The sequence below is a fragment of the Antechinus flavipes genome, chromosome 2, assembly GCF_016432865.1.
Source record: "Antechinus flavipes isolate AdamAnt ecotype Samford, QLD, Australia chromosome 2, AdamAnt_v2, whole genome shotgun sequence".
Classification (NCBI taxonomy): domain Eukaryota; kingdom Metazoa; phylum Chordata; class Mammalia; order Dasyuromorphia; family Dasyuridae; genus Antechinus; species Antechinus flavipes.
The window spans coordinates 103537834-103558910 of record NC_067399.1 but is presented as its reverse complement, the minus strand read 5'-3'; the positions used below and the strand labels follow the sequence as shown (position 1 = coordinate 103558910).

At 33.6% G+C, this 21077-nt stretch overlaps 3 protein-coding genes across 6 annotated transcripts in view; 2 read left to right on the top strand and 1 right to left on the bottom strand.

The window, feature by feature from the left end:
- The window catches only part of MTIF2 (mitochondrial translational initiation factor 2), a 50891-nt gene extending 33745 nt beyond the window's left edge, over positions 1–17146 (top strand). For all 4 annotated transcript variants that reach the window (XM_051975299.1, XM_051975300.1, XM_051975303.1 and 1 more), the window contains 2 exons: positions 14889–15029; positions 16289–17146. In XM_051975299.1, coding sequence (XP_051831259.1) covers positions 14889–15029; positions 16289–16461 — 314 coding nt within the window. In that variant the 3' untranslated portion in view covers positions 16462–17146. The remainder of the gene's footprint in view (positions 1–14888; positions 15030–16288) is intronic.
- Positions 17147–17813: 667 nt separating this feature from the next.
- RPS27A (ribosomal protein S27a) lies at positions 17814–20090 on the bottom strand. The gene is made up of 6 exons (XM_051975306.1): positions 20038–20090; positions 19879–19943; positions 19315–19369; positions 18622–18707; positions 18320–18451; positions 17814–17997 (listed from the first exon to the last, which is right to left on the bottom strand). The coding sequence occupies exons 2-6, from the start codon at positions 19924–19926 to the stop codon at positions 17848–17850; spliced, it is 471 nt and encodes a 156-aa protein (XP_051831266.1). The 5' UTR covers positions 19927–19943; positions 20038–20090; the 3' UTR covers positions 17814–17847.
- Positions 20091–20177: 87 nt separating this feature from the next.
- CLHC1 (clathrin heavy chain linker domain containing 1) overlaps positions 20178–21077 on the top strand; it is a 64907-nt gene continuing 64007 nt past the window's right edge. The window contains exon 1 of the mRNA XM_051975304.1: positions 20178–20729. The gene's annotated coding sequence lies outside the window, so the exon portion shown is untranslated. The remainder of the gene's footprint in view (positions 20730–21077) is intronic.

Below are 21077 nucleotides of genomic sequence, written 5' to 3'. Positions count from 1 at the left end.
TAATCTGGGCAATTTATATTTTGTAAATATCCATTTCATTTAGATTGTCAGATTTATTTGTCACATAGTTGGGTAAAATAGCTCCTAATTATTGTTTAGATTTTCTCTTCATTGGTAGTGACATTACCCTTTTCATTTTCAAAACTAGTAATTTGGCTTTCTTCTTTTTTTAAAAATTAAATTAATCAAAGGTTTATTTTATTTTATTATTTTTTCCCCATAAAGTCAGCTCTTAATTTTATTGATTAGTTCAATAGTTTTCTTACTTTCAATTTTACCGCTCTCTTCTCTGATTTCCAGAATTTCTAATTCTGGTGCTCAATTAGGAATTTTCAGAATTTCTAATTCTGGTGCTCAGCTTCTTTTTTTTAGCTTTTTTAGTTGCATGCCCAATTTATTGATCTCCTCTTTCTCTATTTTATTCATTGAAGCATTTAAAGATATGAAATTTACCCTAAGAAATGCATCCCGTAAGTTTTAGTATGTTCTCTCATTGTCATTGTCTTTGATGAAATTAGTGATTATTTCTGTTTTGTTGTTTATTTCACTCATTCTTTAGGATTAGATTACTTAGTTTCCAGTTAGTTTTTAATCTATCTTTCCATGGCCATTTATTACATATAATCTTTATTGTATCATGATCTGAAAAGGATGCATTTAATATTTCTGCCTTTCTACATTTGATTGTGAGGTTTTTGATGCCTTACTATGTGGTAAATTTTTTTGTGGGTTTCTATCCCTGTTCAGTTTTCTCAGGTGGCTAGCTGGCATAATAGATAGAGTGTGGCCCTGGAGTCAGGGGGACCTGAGTTCAAATCCAGCCTCTGACACTTAATAATTACTAGCTGTATGACCCTGGGCAAGTCACTTAATTCCAATAAAACTGAAAAAACAACAACAATGTTTTCAGACCAGCTGCATATAACACACTAATAAATCATCAGTATCAAACCATCAAAGACAACAACATGCCAACCACAAGCAAACATCACGTCAAAGCTAGTGCATGCTAATTACACACCAAGTTTTTTGTCAGAAAGCAAAAAACATGCCAGATTTGTGCCAATTGCATTCTGACATTGTAATATCAAAGCCAGCCACATGCCATCACTTCACTATTAAAGCCAACAACACGTCTGTTATACACCAACAGTTTCTAGTCAAAGCCTGTACACACCAACATTTTGCCATCAGAGGAAACAACATGCCAACTACATACCAACACTTTACCATCAAAGCTAATCACACTCCAGCTCACCATTTCCGTGCCAACATGCTAATTACACTCCACCAGTTTTCTGTTGAAGCTAACATCATGCCAATTACATGCCAACATTTTGCCATTAAAGCCAACAGCGCACCAAGTAAATGACATTTACACCTCAATACTTTATTGTCAAGGCTGATTATATAGCAACAATGTGCTAATTACAGGCCACCAAATTATAAGCCACAAGGTTATTGTTGAAGTCAGCAACAAAGTAATTACATGCCCTTTATACACAGCATGTTACCATCAAAGCTTCAACATGTCAACTACATAGGTCAACAAAACTATTACATGCTAATAGCATGCCAATCACATGTCAACATATCAAATTATCCACCAACACTTTACCTTAAAAATCAACAACCAGTGTCCATCTTTTCCTCTGAAGCATTGTTCTTAGTTATGCTAGATAGTTGAGTCTTGGTTATAATGCAAGCACCTTTGCCTTCCAGAGACATCATATTCCAAGTTCTCTGATCCCTTAATGTAGCTGAAGTTACATGCCAACAACATGACAATCACACACCAACACCTGTGAACATCTATGAAATACCCAATGACATACCAACTACATGTCAGTTACATGCCAACACTTTCCTGGCAAAGCCAATACCAGCCTAAGATCCCTCTTTTAATTAGAGCTATTTTTGCTATTATCCAAGATCAGGTTTGCTACTTGTTTTGTTTTTTTTTTTAACTTAAGCTGAAGCATATGTCCTGCTTCAGCCTTTTACCTTTATTCTGTGTGTCTTTTATGTTTCAAATGTTTCTTTTCTTTTCTTTTTTTTTTCTCTGAGGCAGTTGGGGTTAAGTGACTTGTCCAGGTCACATAGCCAGGGAATGCTAAGTGTCTTGAGTCTAGATTTGAACTCAGGTCCTCCTGACTTCAGGGCTGGTGTTCTATCCACTGCACCATCTAGCTGCCCCCAAATGTGTTTCTTGTGAACAAGATATTATAGGGTTCTAGCTTTTAATCCACTCTGCTATCTGCTTTTATGAGAGAATTCGTCCTGTTCACATTCACAGTTATTATTACTATGTATTTCCCTCCATCCTGTTTTGCTCTCATTTATACTATTCTCTCTCCTTTCACTCTATCACTTTTCATTAGGTTTTGCTTCTGAACATCCCCTCTCTCAGTCTGCCTTCCCTTTTATTAGCATTCCCTATTTTTCAGGTTGGTTATTTTTCCAAGGAAGTATTTTATGTTTTCTTCTATCTTTTCATTTTTTTGATTTTGTTTGACTGTTTTTTGGTATCTCATAGAGTCATGAGCTTCCACCAGCTCACTTCTAATTTTTAAGGTATGATTTTCTTCAGTGAGCTTTTGTATCTTTGTGGTCAATTCTGCTTTTAATGAAATTTTTACTTTAGTGTTTTTTTTTTCTTTCTATTTAACCAATTCTATTTTTTAAAAAAAGTGAGTTATTTTCCTTCAATGAAATTTTGTGCTTCCTTTTCTAAACTGTTGATCGTTTTTTCATCATTTTCCTGCATAATTCTTTTTTCTTAATTTTTCTTCTATCTCTCTTATTTGATTTTTAAAAAACTTTTGGAGCTTTTCTAAGAGGACTTTTTGTATTTGATCATGATCCATAATCTAGTTATGATTTTTATCCCCTTAAGTCTCACTGATTTTGGTTAGACCAAATTTGTATCCTTGCATTAAATCTTCTAGTTCCTCTAGTTTAGGACTTAATACATTTTTTCCACTCATGATTCCTTTTCACCTGAGAAATTTTTATGCAACTGTAGATATGTAGGTAAATAAAATCAAATATTTGCTGATAATAAATCATAATTTCACAAGAATTACATTTAATTAATGACCCTACGTGGGTTATGGCCCACAATTTAAGAAGCTTTGCTCTGGTTTGTTGCTTAAACTTTGGGCATTTGTTTATAGACAATTGAGACCTTTTCCCTGAGTGTTTTAGCTGTTGTTCTCTGTGGTATTTTACTTGGGGGATATATATAGGTAACCTCCCTCCCCCATCTTTCTTAGTTTAAAGCCCTTTTGATTAGATTTTTGATACTTGTCAAACATATTTGACAAGCCTTTGGTTTATTTCATCTCTGGCCAGGAATATGTAATTTTTAATTTAAAGCTGTAGTACTGAAAGCCAAATTCTATTTTCAGACACTATCTTAACCAGCTGTTCACTTCCCATTTTCATTTTCTCATCTGCATTTCTTGCCTTTAGTGAGCAACAATAAGGAAAACAAGCTTGAATCTCTTTTGAACTTTAGTTTCTTTACTGATACTTCAATTAGCAATACTATTTAGGTTTCTTTTGGCAGCATGTCCATATAAATTACCAGAAATGGTGAGTTGCCATTCATTTTTACCAAGGCTTAGGAGGGTTCTGTATTAGGTCTTGAATAAATGTCCAAGGAAGATGTTTCATTTGTGTTGTTGTTATTAAGTTGTAAATAGTGATCTCAGTACACTTGAGCAGGGAATTATTCTCTTTTTCCTGAAGTCTTTGCTGAATGATAGCTTTAATAGCTTTCTATTATGTCACTTTTTTGGAGGATAAGCAACATCTTCAGCTTCCTTTTTCCAGAAGTCTTCATTTCTTTCAAAATGTAATTGTACAAGTGCCTGTTTCATTCTTTTTCTTTCTCTGTCACTCTTTTGACTTCTGAACAAAAGTCAAGTGCCCTTTTATCGTTCATATCTCATTTTTTTTTCTCCCATTAAAGCCTTAAATTCTGTTTTCTTGGAATGTGTAGAGTTTTCATTTTTCATCACCTTCTTCAAGCCTGCATTTGGAATAAAGATAACAGTCACTGGCAAGAGATATTGCACACTCAGTCCACATCACTGCAATTTCCCCTAATCTTCATAGCTTAATAATGATAATAACATCTAAAAAATTTAGCCTTAAAAAAATCTACTTGTAGGTATTTATATCTTAACCTTAAAAACCTAATTAAACTTTTTATAAGTTATAATTTTTAATTAACTTTTGCCTTTTAATTATATGACATTTCTACTCAGCTTTCTTCCCTAGTCTCATAACCACCCCCCATCTATCCTTCAGCTTAAGACAACCCTATCTGTTAAAATAAATAGGAGATGATTTCTGATTATATTTCTAAAATAAATAGGGTGGTCGAGTAAGGTAGGAACTCCCTGAAGTCCTCCCATATCATTCTCTCCAAATAACTTCAAAATCACCTCAGAACATATTTAGGAGTGGGAAGCAGCTTACCCACTCATCAGGAAAAATCTGTCTCATTGGGATGGGAGGACAACATAGCAACTTGCCTCATAGCAGGAAGCCTGCAGCAAAGCTCCATGCCCTGGGACAATCTACCAGAGGGGCCCTACTCCCCAGTAAACCTGCAAAGGCCCTGAAGGCAATTTAGCAGTCTGCCCTTTACTGCAAGATCTTATTCTAGTGACTTCATTCACAGTTCAGACTATCAGCAGGGGCTTGGTCCTATTACTAACAAGTTGTGAGATCCTGCCTTTGGGTTAGCCAGCCGTGATATTTCAAGTAGGGAGGCCAACAGAAAGGCTTTATCTTTCAATGTAAGCTAGCAGCAAGGCTCTGAGCCCCAGCACAAGAAACTTGGGACAGTGCAAGAGCAAAGTCAAACTCTCACTTAAAAGTATCAAATTACAATATAAGAAGAAAATATATAAGAATGAAAAAAAATGAAAAGGAGAAAAAAATGAAAACAGAAAACCAAAAAAAAAAATTGACTATATGTAGTCTACATTTTATACATATTGTTAACATGTATATATAATCAATATGTACTCTGTCTCTGTGTGTGTTACTATGGTGACAAGGAAGACCAAGGCACAAATTTAGAGCAGTGGACAGCAGTGTCAAAATGGCTACACATAAAGCCTCTGTAATTTGGTTTTAGGCCCAAAAAGAACTCTTGGCAGAGCTTTAAAGAGCATTTAAATTGATAGAAGTGGAAGAAAAATTGGGAAAAGAAAAAGAATAATGCAAGAGAATAATGAAAAAAAAAGAATCACTAGCTTAGTAAAATAAATACCAAAAAAATGGTAGAAAATATACAAAAATTCACTAAAGAAAATAATTCCTTAAAAAATAGAATTGGCTAAATGAAAAAAAGAAGTACAAAAGTACACTGAAGAGAAAATAATTACTTAAGAACTAGACCTGGGCAAGTAGAAGCTAGTGACTCTGTGAAACATCAAGATACAATAAAACAAAGTCAAAAGAATAAAAAAAATTTAAAAATATGAAATTTCTTACTAGAAAAACTGACTTGAAAAATAGATCCACGAGGGATAATTTTAATTACAGGACCATCTGAAAGCTATGGTTTTTTTTTTTTTTTTTTTTTTTTTTTTTTTTAAAGAGTATGCTTTAATCTATATTTGGACACAATTAGTTCTTTCTCTAGGTATGGATAGCATTTTTCATCCACAGCCCTTCAAAGTAGTTGTGATTGTTGTATTGCTGAAAATAGCCATTCATAGTTGAACATTCCACAACATTGCTATTATTTTGCATACAATACCTTTCACTTTGCTTGAGTTCATAGAACTTTCTGGGTGTTTCTGAGAGCTTCCTGCTCAGTATTTCCCAAAGAACAATACTGTTTCATCTTAATCATATATTACAGTTTATTTAGCCATTTCATAGTTAACAGGCATCTCCTCATTTTCCAATTCTTTGCCCTGAGAAAAGGGTTGTTATAAATATTTTTGAACATATAAGGCCTTTATCTTTTTAAAATTTCTTTTGTGATTCATGCCTAGTAGTGAATAGTTAGATTAAAGGATATGCATGATTTTATAGTCCTTTGGGCATCTTTTGATTAAAAAAAATTTATTATTTAGGGAATGGAAAGCCATGATTTAAAAAAAAAAGGCATGAACAATATCTTGTAAGAAATTAGTAAGGAAAACTGCCCTGATCTTCTAGAACTAGAGGGCAAAAGATAAATGGAAAGAATCCAGTGATCACCTCCTCAAAGAGATATCAAAATGAAAACTCCCAGGAACATTATAGTCAAATTCCAAAGCTCCCAGGTCAAGAAGTACTGTAAGCAGCCAAAAAAGAAACAATTCAAATATCTTGGTGCTACAGTCAGAATTACACAAAATTTGGCAGCTTTCACATTAAAGAACTGGAGGACTTGGAATATTTTATTTCATAAAGCCAAGGAGTTAGAATTACAACCCAAACTACTTAGTCAGCTAAACTGAATATAATCTTTCAAGGGATAAAAATGTAAAAATATTTTTTAAAAAAGTATAAAAATTGTTTAACAAGATGTAGAACTTTCAAGCATTCCTAATGAAAAGATCAGCGCTGAATAAAAAAAAAAAATTGATCTTCAAATACAAGACTCAAGGGAAACAAAAAGGTAAAAAAGAAACAAGGAAAACAGAAAATATTCAGTAAGATTAAACTATATTTTTATGTGGCAAAATAATATTTGTATCTCTTAAGAACTTTATTACCATAAGGATCACTAAAAGGAATATACACAGAGGTTGTGTATATAAGGTGCCTTTCTTTGATGGGATCACTTCAACAAATAAATAAAATAAAGGGTGTGAAAGAAGATTGAAAAGAATGAGGGGAGAGATAGAATGGGTAAATTATCTCACATAAAAGAGCTAAAGGGGACGATGGGGTGATGACAGCTTAATCATTAAAATTGACTCAAAGAGGAAATAACATATACACTCAGATACAGAAATCTAGTTTATCCTATAAAGAAGTTTAAAAGTAATAGGGATAAAAGGAGGAGGATGGGGACTGAAAGGAAGATGGATTAGGGGAGGCAGAGTGATTAGAAGTAAAACTCATCTGAACAGGGACAGTGTGAAGGTAAAAGAGAGAGAGGGATAAAAAATTTAAAAGTAGGATAGAGGGAAATACACAGTTATCATAAATGTGAAAGGGATGAACTTACATATAAAACAGAAGCGGGTATCAAAATGAATTAAAAACCAGAATCCTACAGTAAGTTGTTTGCAAGAAATAAATTTGAAGTACAGAGACATGCAGAGAGTAAAAGTTAAGGGGTTGGGAATCTATTGTGCTTCAGCTGAAACAAGAAATCCCACTAGGGATAGCAATTCTGATTTCAGAGAAAGCAAAAGCAAAAATATAGTTAAAGAAAGAGACAAGGAAGGAAACTATCTGAAAGGTACCATAGACAATGAAGTCAACAATATTAAACATATGCACCAAATGATAGCATCTAAATTTTTGAAGAAGTTGAATGAATTTCAAGAGGAAATAGACAATAAAACCATACTAGTGAAGCCCCTCAGATTTCCCCTTTCAGAAATAGGTAAATCTAACCAAAAAAATAAAGAAGTTAAGAAGGAGGTGAGTATAATTCTGGAAAAGTTAAATATGATAGCTCTTTGGAGAAAACTGAATGGGAATAGAAAGGAATGTATCTTTTTTCAGGCTTTATGATGCTTACACAAAAATTGCCTATGTATTATGGCATAAAATCCTTACTACCAAAAGCAGAAATTAAGTGCATTCTTTTGAATTTATAATGCAATAAAAATTATATTTGGTAGTAGGCAGTAGAGAGATTAAAAATTAATGGGAAACTAATCATCTAAAAATGAATGGTTCAAAGAATAAGTAATAGAAACATCAGTAATTTCATTAAAGAGAATGACAACAATGAGACAGCATACAAAAATTTATGGGATAGCCAAAGTGTACTTAGAGGAAAATTTGTCTTTATTTGCTTACATCAATAAAATGGAGAAAAAACAGATCCATGAATTAGGAATGAAACATAAGAAAAAACAGAAATAATTTTAAAATCCTGAATTAAACACCAGATTGGAAATATGGAAAATCAGAGGAGAGATTAAAAAAAAATTTAAAGTAAGAAAACCAATAAACTAATAAAATTAGAAGCAAGTTTTATGAAAAAAATGAAAACCTAATAAACCATTAGTCAATTTGAAAAAAATGAAAGGGGTGAATTTGCTATCAGTGAAGAGGAAATTAAAACAATTATTAGGAGCTGTTTTGCCCAATTATATGTTAATAAATTTGACAATCTAAATTAAATGAAAACCTACAAAAACAGCCCAGATTGGGAAAAAATAGAATACTTAATCCAGTTTTTGAAAAAAATTGAACAAGCCATCCGTGAAACTTCTAAGAAAAAATCCCTGAGGCCAGATGGATTCACAAGTGAATTTTACCAAGCATTTGCTTTTTTTTTTTTTAAATCAATTTTTTTTATGTGAAACATTTCCATATTAAATCATTTAATCCAAGAAGACTCAAATAGAAGAAAGAAAAACAAAGTGTGGAAAAATAGCATGCTTTAGTCTGTATTTAGTCAAGCAGTTATTTCTTTGAAGGCAGAGAGTATTTTTTGCCGTGAGATTTTGAAATGGCCTTGAATTATTGCATTGCTGATAATAGTTAAGTCATTCACAGTTTTTCAAATAATATTGTTATTGTATACAGTATTCTCCTGGTTCTGTTCATTTTACTGTGCATAAGTTCAGTTTTTTCTTAAATCATCCTGCTTGTCATTTCTTACAGCACAATAATATTTCCATCACAATCATATAACACAGCTTGTTTAGCTATTTCTCAACTGATGATCATCCTTTCAATTTTCAATTCTTAGTCACCACAGAAAAGATCTAGTAAATATATTTATGCAAATAGATCCATTTCTTTTTTTTTTTTTTTTTTTTTTTTTTTTTTTTTTTTTTTGATGTCTTTGGATATAGATGAGGGAGTAGTATCTCTGGGTAAAAGTATTTTTTAGCTCCTGGGGCATACTTCCAAATTGTGTTCCAGAATGGTTGGATCAGTTCACAACTTTACCAACAGTACATTAGTGTTCCAGTTTTCCTGCATTCCCTGTATCATTTTCCTTTTTCATTCTGATGAGAACATGTGAGGTTATATGTCAGAATGTTTTAATTTGCACTTCTCTAATCAATAGTGATTTAAAGCATTTTTCACATGACAACAGCCAGCTTTGATTTCTTCATCTGACTTAAATTTTGTACATTTGACTCAGTTGAGAAATGAGACCTGTATCAGTTATTTGCTGCAAAATTTTTTCCCTCAGTTTTCTGCTTGTCTTTTAATCTTGGATACATCTTTGATCCTAAATTCTTTCCTTGTTCATAAATCTGACAAGCTCCCTTAATTTGCTTATAGTATCAACTATTTTGACTGTTTCTTAGTATGCAGTATGCTATGTTGGCCTATACTGAGTTTCTTCCATATAGTTTCCCAGTTTTCTTAGCAGTAGTCAAATGAATATTTGTTCCAAATGCTTAGATTTTTGGCTTTATCATATACTAAATTACTATGGTTATTTAGTGTGTAATTTTAATCTATTCCACTGATTCACCATTCATTTCTTAGCCAGTACCAGATTGTGTTCATAATTAGCATTTTATATCCAGTTTGATGACCATTTATTAGGGAACAAAAAGCTCAAAGCAAAAGCACCTTCCTCCATGACTTTTTTTTTTTCAATTTATTTCTTGAATATTCTTGACCTTTTCTTCTTCCAGATGAATTTTATTTTTTGTAGTTTTAAATTTTTTTTGATAATTTGATTGGCATGGCACTGAGTAAACAGATTAATTTAGGTAGAATTGTCATTTTTATTATATTGGCTCAGCCTGCCTGTGAGCAATGAATATTTTTCCAGTTATTTAGCTCTGATTTTATTTGTATGAAGTATTTTATAGTTGTGCTCATATAATTCCTGGGTTTGTTTTGGTAGGTAGACTCTCAAGTATTTTATATTGTCCATAGTCATTTCAAATTGAATTTCTCTATCTCTTTGTTGGAAATAGAAATGCTGATGATTTATATAGGTTTATTTTGTATCCCTCAACTTTGCTAAAGTTGTTAATTTCAAATAGTTTTTTAGTTAAATCTCTAGGATTTTCTAAATATAACATCATAATATCTGCAAAGAGTGATGATCTTGTTTCCTCATTGTTCTAATTCCTTAAACTTATTTTTCTCTTCTATTTTTATAGCTAACATTTCTAATATAATCTTATATAATAGAGGTGATAATGGGCATCCTTGCTTCATCCTGACTATTGGGAAGGCTTCCCCATTACAGCTAATGCTACAGAAAGATACTATCATTTTAAGGTCAGCTCCATTTATTCCTATGCTTTCTAATGTTTTTAATAAAAATGGATATTGTATTTTGTCAAAGACTTTTTCTGCATCTATTGAGATAATCATGATTTCTGTTGATTTGATTATTAATATGGCCAACTATGCTAATAGTTTTTCTAATATTGAACTAGTCCTGCATTCCTGGTATGAATCCCATTTGGTCATAGTGTATGATCCTTGTGATATATACTGTAATCTCTTTGCTAATACTTTATTTAGAATTTTTGTATCAATATTCATTAGGGAATTGATCTCTAATTTTCTTTCTCTGTTTTGGCTTTTTCTGGTTTGGATATCAGCATCATATTTGAGTCATAAAATGCATTTGATAGAATTCTTCCTTTACCTATTTCTCCAAATAGTTTGTATAATATTGTGATTGTTCTTTAAATGTTTGGTAGAATTTGGTTGTGAATTTATTTGTTCTTACAGTTTTTCTTAGGAAATTCACTGATGGATTTTTTTCAGTTTCTTTTTCAAAGATTGGTTTATTTAAATATTTTATTTTCTTTTTTCTCCTAATCTATGTAATTTGTTTTTGTAACTATTCTCCCTTTTATTTAATTGTCTATTTTATTGGCATATAATTGGGCAAAAGTATCTCCTTTATTGGTTGGAATTCACCATTTTCATTTTTAATAGTAATTTGGTTTTCTTTTCTTTTTTCAATCATATGAATATATTTCTTTTTCCTTTCATAAAACCAGCTTCTAATTTAATTTTTTAGCTTTTTTTTTTAAATAATGTCTTCGATTTTCAGGATTTCCAATTTAATATTAATTGGGGTATTTGTTCATTTTCTAGTTTGTTTTTTTTTTTTTTTTAGTTGAATGTCACACTCATTAATCTGTTCTTTATTTTATTATTGCAAGCAATTGGAGATAGAAATGTTCATCTAAGTACTGCTTTGTGTTACATAAATTATGGCATGTTTTCTCATTGTTGCCATTTTAATGAAATTATCAGTTGTTTCTCTGATTTGTTCTGTGACCCATTTAGGTCAAAAGATTATATTAATTGGCAATTAATTTTAATGTCTCTCCATTGTTTATTATTGAAGGTAATTTTTATTGTATTATGATCTGAAAATGATACATTTATTATTTTTGCTTTCACGTTTTGGATCCTTAATAGTTTTTTTGTGTGTGTGGGGGTGCTGAGAAAAAAAAAAAAAAAAAGATACATTCCTTTCTATTCCCATCTGATTTTCTTTAGACACCTAGCATATCTAACTTTTCCCTGAGTTTTATTCAGCTCTTCAACTTCTTGTTTATTTTTGTGGTTAGATTTATCTAATTCTGAGAGGGAGAGTTTGAGGCACATTCCTCCCCATCCCGATCCCCAGTATAGTTTTGCTGTATTATTTATTTCTGTAATTCACTTACGTTCTCTAAAAATTTGGATGCTTTACCATTTGGTGCATGTATATTTAGTATTGATATTGCTCCATTGTCTATGGTATTTTTAGCAAGATAGGGTGTCCTTTATCTTTTAGATCTTTTTTTGCTTTTGCTTTATCTGAGATCATGTTTACTTTTTTTTGTTTTTTGCTTCATTTGAAGCATAGTAGATTCTGTTCTAGCCCCTTACCTTTACCTTATATGTATGGCTTTGCTTCACATGTGTTTTTTGTAAAGAACATATTGTAGGATTCTGCTTTTTAACCTATTCTGCTGTCTGCTTCTGTCTTATGGGTGAATTCATCTCATTCACATTTATAGGCATGATTAAGTGTCTATTTCCTTCCATGCTGTTTTCACTTGTTTATTCTCCTCTCTTCCCCCCATCCTTTCCCTCTTCACAAGTGTTTTACTTCTGATCGTTGCCTTCCCCAATATGCCCTTCCTTTTGTCCACTTCTGTTTTTCCTTATCTTATCCTTGTCTCTTTTTTCCTTCTTTATAGCATAAAATAGATTTTTATATCTAATTGAGTATGTATCTTATTCCCTTCTTTGAGCCAGTTTTGATGAGAATAGAGTTTAAGCTTTGGCCACCATTCCCCACTCCTCATCTTCCTCCCTATTATAAGAGCTTTTTTCATGCCTCTTAACATGGGATAATTTATCCCATTCAGTATCCCCTTTCCTTTTTCCAGTGCAGTTGTCTTTCTCAGCCTTTTATTTATTTTTTGCAGATAACATTTCATCAGTCATCTTATATCCACAGCCTCTATATACATCTTCCAATTGCTTATAATAAGTTACAAATATTATCTTGCCATATAGAAATATAGTTTAACCCTATTGAATCTCTTGTTTTCTTGTTTCTTGTTTTTATGTTTCCCTTGAGTCCTGTATTTGAAGTCCTGTATTGTCAAATATTTTTATTTAGCTCTAATCTTTTCATTAGGAATGCTTAAAAGTCCTCTTTTTTGTTAAATGTCAATTATTTTCTCTGAAAGATTATATTCCATTGTGATAGGTGTGTGATTCTTGGTAGTAATCTTAACTCCTTTGCTTTCTGTTATATCACATTACAAGTTTTCAGCTTCTTTTTCTTCTTCATCTTTATTTTTTATTTTGGCTTTAGCATTTGGGTTTAAGTGACTTACCCAGAGTCAGTTAGGAAGTGTTTGTCTGAGGCCACATTTGAACTCAGGTCCTCCTGACTTCAGGGCTGATACTTTATCCACTGTACCACCTAGCTGCCCTTTTCAGTTTCTTTAATATAGAAGCTGCCAAGTCTTGCGTAGTACTAGTGTTATCTTATGCTATTGCCTTTTTTTCCCACTATGATTCTTTTCTATTAATCATTTCTTTTTCCTAATTTTTCTTTTTAATGGCTTTTAAAAATCCTTTTTAAGCTCTTCCAGGAATTCTTTTTGGGTCTAAGAACAAATTACATTTTTCTTTGAGGCTTCACATGTACTATTTGACCAAAACAGAGAGGGAAAATTACAGACCAGTTTTCCTAGTGAATGTTGATGTAAAAAAATTAAAAAAAAATACTATCAAGGATATTACATCAATATATAACAGTAATGATGACCAAATGTGATTTTTATCTGGAATGTAGAATACGTTCGTTATTAGGAAAATTAGCACAATTGACCACATCCACAACAAAACCAATGGAAATTATGATTTTCGCAATAGATGCAGAAAAAGTCTTTGACAAAGTAGTACACCCATTCCAATTAAAAAGATTAGAGTATATGGATACAAGGAGCTTACCTTAAAAATGATTAGTGTTTATCTAATACCATCAGCAAGCATAATCTGTAATGGGGATAAGTTTAGAAACCTTCCAAATAAATTGAGGTGAAGCAAGCATGCCTATTATCATTACTATTATTCAATGTGGTACTAGAAATGTTAGCTTTAGAACTAAAAGAAATGGAAGGAATTAAGACAGGCAGTGAAGAAACAAAACTGTCACTCTTTGCAGACAATATTATATGTAGAGAATCCCAGAGAATATATTTAAAAAGTAGCATAAATAAAACTTTTTATTAAACCCACAGAAATCATTATGTCTCTGTTACCAACAAAATTCAGTAGAAAAAAGATAGTCTATTTAAAGTAACTCTAAGTAATATAAAATTCTTGGGAATCTGCTTGCCAAGACAAACTCAGGCACTATTTGAACATAATCACAAAATATTCTTTATAAAAATAAAGTCAGATCTAAACAATTGAAAAAATATTAATTTCTCATGGACAGATTGAGCCAATATAAAAATAATACTCTACCTAAACTAACATGTTTATTTAATGCCATGCCAAACTACCACAAAATTATTTTATACAGCTAGAAAATATATTAACAGAATCCATCTGGAAGAACAAAAGGTCAAGGATATCCAAGGAATAGATGAGGAATTTAGAGAAGCATGGAAAGATTTGTATGAACTGATGCAAAGTGAAGTAAATAGTATACATAAGAATAATAAAAACAAACAAAAAACATTAAAATTGAACATTGTGTGGTCATAATGACCAATCTTAATTCTGGAGAAGACATGAGAAACTTTGTTATTTTATTGCTTGGAGAGGTGCAGAACTATATATAAAATCAGTTTCAATTGGTTTTGCTTGGTTTTTGTTGAAAAGGAAAGCTAATTGTTGGAAGGGAACACTGAAGAAGGCAGGTAGATGATCTTAAATGAAGAGAAAGTCATGAAACTTAGATATTAATTGAGATTATAATATCTGAAATTGCTGTAATGGTACTATTGTTTCAAAAAGATAATTCACTTTTTAGAACTATATTTGTAATCTAAATATGATTCTTTTTTCTTCCAAGAGCATCAGAAGAATCCTTTGGTATTATTTAATCCTCGCATTACTCAATTATAAAAATCAGTGAAGCCTAAGAACTTAAGATTTATTCTTTGTACTAGTTAATATTCTTTATATGACTTATTAGGAAATAAAGCAGAATAACAATGCAAGAATCCCAGTATATCAGCCCTTTTAGATTTTGGCACAGTAAACTCTTTTTTTTCCCCCCTAAGGTGAAGCATCTGTATTGGCTACCTTCTCTGTGACAGTGGGAAAAAAACAAATTCCAGTAGCAGGCTGTAGAGTCCAAAAGGGACAATTAGAAAAAAAAATGAAATTTAAATTAATTCGTAATGGATGTGTTATTTGGAAAGGTAAGTAAAACATTGAGTTTCCTTTTCATTATGCAAGATTTTCCTTTTGACTGCAATATTTAGCAAAAGTGGCAATAGAACCAAATGTTAATTGAACAGAGTTCTTTTATGACCCATATTATTCTATCTTCTAATTGTTCAAGCAATTGACTTCTTTTTTCAGTTGTAATAAAATCTTGGATTTAACAGTCTCTTCTCCTGGGACTTGGAAATCTTGTTATAAATTTCTTATGATAGTTATTTTCTTTGTAATTTCTGTTTCCAGTATGAAATGCCCAGTACTAAGCTGCTTTTTACTAACCATCAAAAATATTTTTTATTGTAATCATTATAAGACTAGTATTAGTCTTCTAGATTCTTCTAGATAAGTCTAATAGATTAGAAGTGTTTCTATTATGTCTACTGTTTAACAACATAAATATGTTCTTCAGAATGTTTAAAAAAAAATCAGATCTAAAGGGTAACATTTAAATGATGTAATCAGTTGATGCAAGTTGAATAAAAGCACGTTTATTCAGTGTGCAGGGAACAAAGCAAGGAAAAGAGTAATAGATTGTATGATAAAATTGGGATTCCTCCAAAATCTCCAATTGGAACAAATTGAGGAATTTTATGAAGTTTAATAGTGATGAAATCTTAACAAAACTAGAAAGATCTGGGAATTATATGGCCAGGAAATTGTGAGAATAAAGTGCACAGAATGATGGAAGTTACATTTCTGGCATCCCATGCATATTGTTTTCAGTCATGGATATTGCATGAAAGAGTTGACTAGAGCTGGTATAGGGCCAGGATCATCAAAGAAACTGTTAGCAACTAATGTGTAGTCTATGGTAATAGACTAGGGAGAGAAGATAAATCAAAACTGATTTGTTTCCAAGTATTTCCCAAACTTGCCTTCCCTCTAATTTTGCTTATCCCTTTTATCATCTGCATGTTTTCCCCATTAGACTGTGACTTGCATTGTAGAAACTGTGTTCAGCAGTATCTAGCACATGGTATCTGTATTTGCTGTTTGCTGGAAGTAGGATTAGACTTGCTCTACTTAGCCTTTGAAGCCCTGGGCAAAGCAGCAAATTTAAGTTTAATGTAAGCAAAAATTTGCTATTAGAGCTAGCCCTGAGTGAGATAGATGGGCTGTCTTTGGAAGTAGCAATTTCTTTTTCACAGAAAGTAGAACTGAGTTGGAGGTAAGTCAAACCATCCATACTGTTTTAAATCAATTCTAATGGCTAGCATGTTTTGTTTTGTTTTTTTAGGATTGTTAACTTCACTGAAACATCACAAAGATGATGTTTCAGTCGTAAAAACTGGAATGGATTGTGGTCTAAGTTTGGATGAAGCAAAAATCGAGTTTATGACTGGAGATGAAATTATTTGCTTTGAAGAGAAAGAAGTTTTACATAAGATTTCTTGGGATCCAGGATTTTGAATTGTTACATTAAAAATGTAACTGAACCTAATATTTTGCTTTATTTATTAGAGCATCTTTATGTATACATCTTTAATGCTTTTGGGGGAAAAAGTGCTGGAAATTACTAAGTAGTTTGTACCTATATTTGCCATTTTATAGTCATTTTAACATTTATTGGATACTTTTTCAAAACACCCCTTCTGTTGTCCCAAAATTATAGGCACTAAAGGGCACTGTGGAAATCCTTTAGTGTATAAGTTAAATGTCTTTTTTTCCTATTATTTGTGTTCTTTTGGATGCACTTTCTCTGCAGGCCAGGACCACATAACTGGGTTTCTTTTTGAGATCTTTAACTTTTTTTTAATGGAAGGGAAAAAAGACAAGGTTATCCTAATTTTAAGATGGGATAGCCTTAGGACATTAAAAAGTCTGTGGTGCAGTGGCCTCCAGTCAGGAAGACTCATCTAAGTTCGTCTAGATAAAACTGAGTTTTGTTACAGATAGTCCCAGAGTAGTTAACTCTGGGGCAAATCAATCGACAATGAAGGTAAAATAAAAATCACATCTTTTGATTTATTTCAATTGCCTCTCCACTATTGTGACTGTACTTTTCAGATACTTCAAATGATAGCCAAGTATAATTAATGTGTTAATTGTTCATTCTTTGAAGGGTATACTTAGAAAATAAAAAAATTCTTTTTAACACTGACCCAGAGACTTTCCTAAACTATGAAATCTGAAGCATGCCCTTATATATAGCAGAAATTAAGCTACTAAACTGACTTAGGAAAAAAAAAAGTAATTGCAACACTATAAATAAGTATATCATCGAATCCTGAAAAATCCCTTACTAATCTTATACACCAAAGTATATTGGCATACCTCCAGGCTTGTTGCAGTTTAACAAATTTATATTCCTTTCCTCCTCTTTGAAAAACAAAACCTTTTAAAGAAATCTATGGTCAAGCAAAACAAGATTGGGTACATGCAGAAATATCCAAGTCTACCTGTTAGGACATAGGTAGCATGTCTATCATGGCCTCTTTAGAACTGATTACCCAGTTTTAAAGGCTAAGTTACATTAACAGGGTATCCTTATATCTAAATATTTTCATATGGTATTAACATAAAGACAGTGATAAATCTATAGAAGCAACTGTCCTTTGATTAAAGTCTCTTCAAATAAGAATGAGCCAACCTCTCAATGTTATCACTCACAGCATGTTTGCCAGATTCATTACAGGACTATTATCTCTCTTAAAGACACATAAAAGTAGTAAAGAAATCTTAAGCACAATGCTTAGGAGGATTTAAATGAACAGGAATCTATTTAACATGCAAATATGGAATAAACTTAAGGACTCCAAAAAAATAGTTGACTTTTTTAATTAACACATATACAATTTACTTGTCTTCTGGTTTGTTGAAGCAGTAGGTTAGGCAGCACTTCCCACAATAATGTCTGTCAAAATGGCTAGCCATAAAGACTCCAGCACCACATTCATCAGAAGGGCACTCTCGTCGAAGACGGCTAATTTTGCCATTCTCATCAACCTATAAGTCAGAAAAATATTTTAAGTTATCTTTTAAAAAAGCACACTTTATAGAACAGTTCGACCAACCTACAAAACATTTTTAAGAGCCTGTGCTCAATTTTCTCATACTTGAATTCTCCAAATGCCACCCCAAAGTTCAGAAATTCCATGCTATTATAAAGCCTGTTTTTATGGCCTTCATCTCAGAAACCCAGTTTGCAAATTATGGCTAAATGGAGCTGAAATAAATGGCCAAGAACAGCAGTACTTCTTAAAAGTTTTTAAATAAATGCTAACACTACTCATTTGGCCAAAAGCACCATTTGTAAATGCTTATTTACCTTATAGTATTTGAGAACAGCAAGCTTAACCTTCTTTCTCTTATGCTTGTTCTTTTTGGGAGTGGTGTAAGACTTCTTCTTTCTCTTCTTGGCACCACCCCGAAGCCTCAGAACAAGATGAAGAGTGGACTCCTAAACAAACAAAATAAACACACTTTTAAGTGCCTTCACTAGAAATCATTTATTCCTACATTTTATAAACCCCAAAACAGTATAAATATGGATACAATTATATGTTGACAAAGCTGAGTTGCTCATGGATGAGAAAACACTTAGAATTGAATGTATTTGCTATTTTTTACCTTCTGAATGTTGTAGTCAGACAAAGTTCGTCCATCTTCCAGTTGTTTGCCAGCAAAAATCAATCTTTGTTGATCAGGGGGAATACCTAATAAAAGACAACCCCAGAAATTTTTAGAAAGGCATCTTAAAATTTTTTTCAACAGCCTTTAACAACCACTTTAACCCCCCCCAAACTTCCAGATGTCTTCCTTTATCACTCCCAGATTTGACCATTTACACATGCTTCTTTTATCACCCCCAAGATCAGACAATTGAGCTTTAACCCTTTCCACTTAGCCCCTTTCTAATTTTCCTCCCCTCCTTTGAGCCAAGACCCCTTTGCTATTCCTGAAATAAACCTTTTGGAATTGTCCCTACTGGTTTCCATTATATCCCCGATAAAACCCTAACTAATACCTTTCTTAACACACCCTTCACGCCACTACATTCTTCTGGGATCGTTTCTAATTCATCTCATCTTTGCTTTGTTTACATATAATAGTTTACTGGTCTCTCCTAACTTAGAATGGAAAGGTCCTTTTTAAAGCAGGCCCGTCCCCTCCCATCTTTTAATATTCTTAATGTTTTAAACAGTAGTTGGTGCATACTAGAAGCTCAAAAAAAAATGCTTGCTGGCTTGCATTCGATTCTCAGATACAATTTGTCTCTAAGGCAACATCAGTGGATAGATGCAGAGTATAAAGACAACTTGCCTTCCTTATCTTGTATCTTGGCCTTGACATTTTCGATCGTATCGGACGGTTCGACCTAAGAACAGAACGATTTCTCGGTTTACAATCACTTCCCCTAGGAAATGGGCATCCCTTTCAAAGTTGCGGGTCTTTAGTTAAGCAACCCCCCACCACGAGTAGAAAGCTTAACAGCGTGAACCACGTCTGCAGGTTTCGCCGCTTATCAAGAGGCCTGAGCAGGAAAAACGCCTGTCCTCAGTCCCGCTCCGGCCAGAGCTCCCAACCGGCCAATCCCACGTGCTCCGAGTCTCGGGATCCCTAATATTTCCGTCCCCGCGCCAGCCCCAGGGAGCCAAGATCCGGCGAGTGAGGTCGGAGTCTCAGACCCGGGGCTTCCCATTTCAGTCCTGGAGAAAAAACCTGGCGCCCAGAATTAACCGCACTCCTCGGCTTCGAGAAAGGGCCTCAAAATACCCCGGATTCAAGAACAAGGTTCAGAACCCGGACCCAGGCCGGAAAACGCGGCACCAGGTCCTCACCTTCTCTCCGCCCCTCCCCGCACGCTCAGGCCAAGGAGGTCCGTACCTCAAGGGTGATGGTCTTCCCCGTCAAAGTCTTCACGAAAATCTGCATTGTGGTAATGGGTCCACCTGAGGAGAAAAGAAAGGTAAGAGGAAGGGTCCAAGGAAACGGATGGGAAGAAGGTCGGCTCCGCAGCAGAGAGCAAAGCGTGGACACACTCACCCGCTGATGGCGGATCCGAAAGAGAGACCGCCCCGCCAACTCACGGGGTTTCCTACAGCCCCGGCCAAGGACCCTCAGGCGTAGGTGGCGATACTAAATGCCTAACTAAAATGCCAGCTCGTGTTTTACCTCCCTTCTCCCTTTACTACCCCTCTAGAAATACTTTTGCTGACCTATACCTTCTAAAATTTCTTGACTTAGTAGTTTTAAAAAATATTTCTATAAGAAAACATCTCCAAAAGCTATGATCATAATTAAAGACCCATAGGTTGAGATGGAGCCGGCAGAAGAAAAAGGCCTTTGACAGGTCCCGAGAGAGGTGCATTCTGGGCATTGTAGTTTTTCCTACTCTTCCCACGACGCAGTTCAAGCAAGTCGGGATTCTAGGTTATCAACTCCTTCCGCTTGCAGTTTACTGGCTATCAGTGTGGGGAGCCTTAGTTCTAAGGTCAGGAAAAGCCGGAAGGGGAAGAATAGAAGGCAGGAAGAGGAAAAGCAAAGTAGATAGGAGAGAGAAGAACAGGATTTGGGGAAGGGAATCGAGAGGAAAAAAGAAGGAAGGGCTAGCGCTGTTCCTGATGGGACCCCGTCAGGAGAAGGGCCCCAGGATCCCGAGAATACCGAGGGAGCGGGGCCGGAATAGACAAAAAAGATCCGTGGTTGGAAAGATTTCTCCTGTGTCCAGATTCTAGGTAACACTATGAAAATATCTGAAAATTCAGTCATCTGGACTCTTCCCATTTTATGACTTTTTCAGGCCAGCAGCTCCATGCATTACACCCCTAAATTTCCAAACCCCCTCTCCCGTCAAAAAAAAAAAAAGTGTGACAAAGGAATAAAACCTTAAAGTGAATTATTTCTGGTAACATACTAGCTCCAAGTTTGGGGCTTCCCAAAGTAACACGGAATAGTGGGTGAGGTAAAATTAGAGCCTTCTTGTAAAATTGGAGAAAATTCAGTTTTGTTCAGTCTTCATTTGACAGTGTTATTTATTTATCGATGGCCGCCAGCATTTACATAGCATTACTCTATTTGTGTGT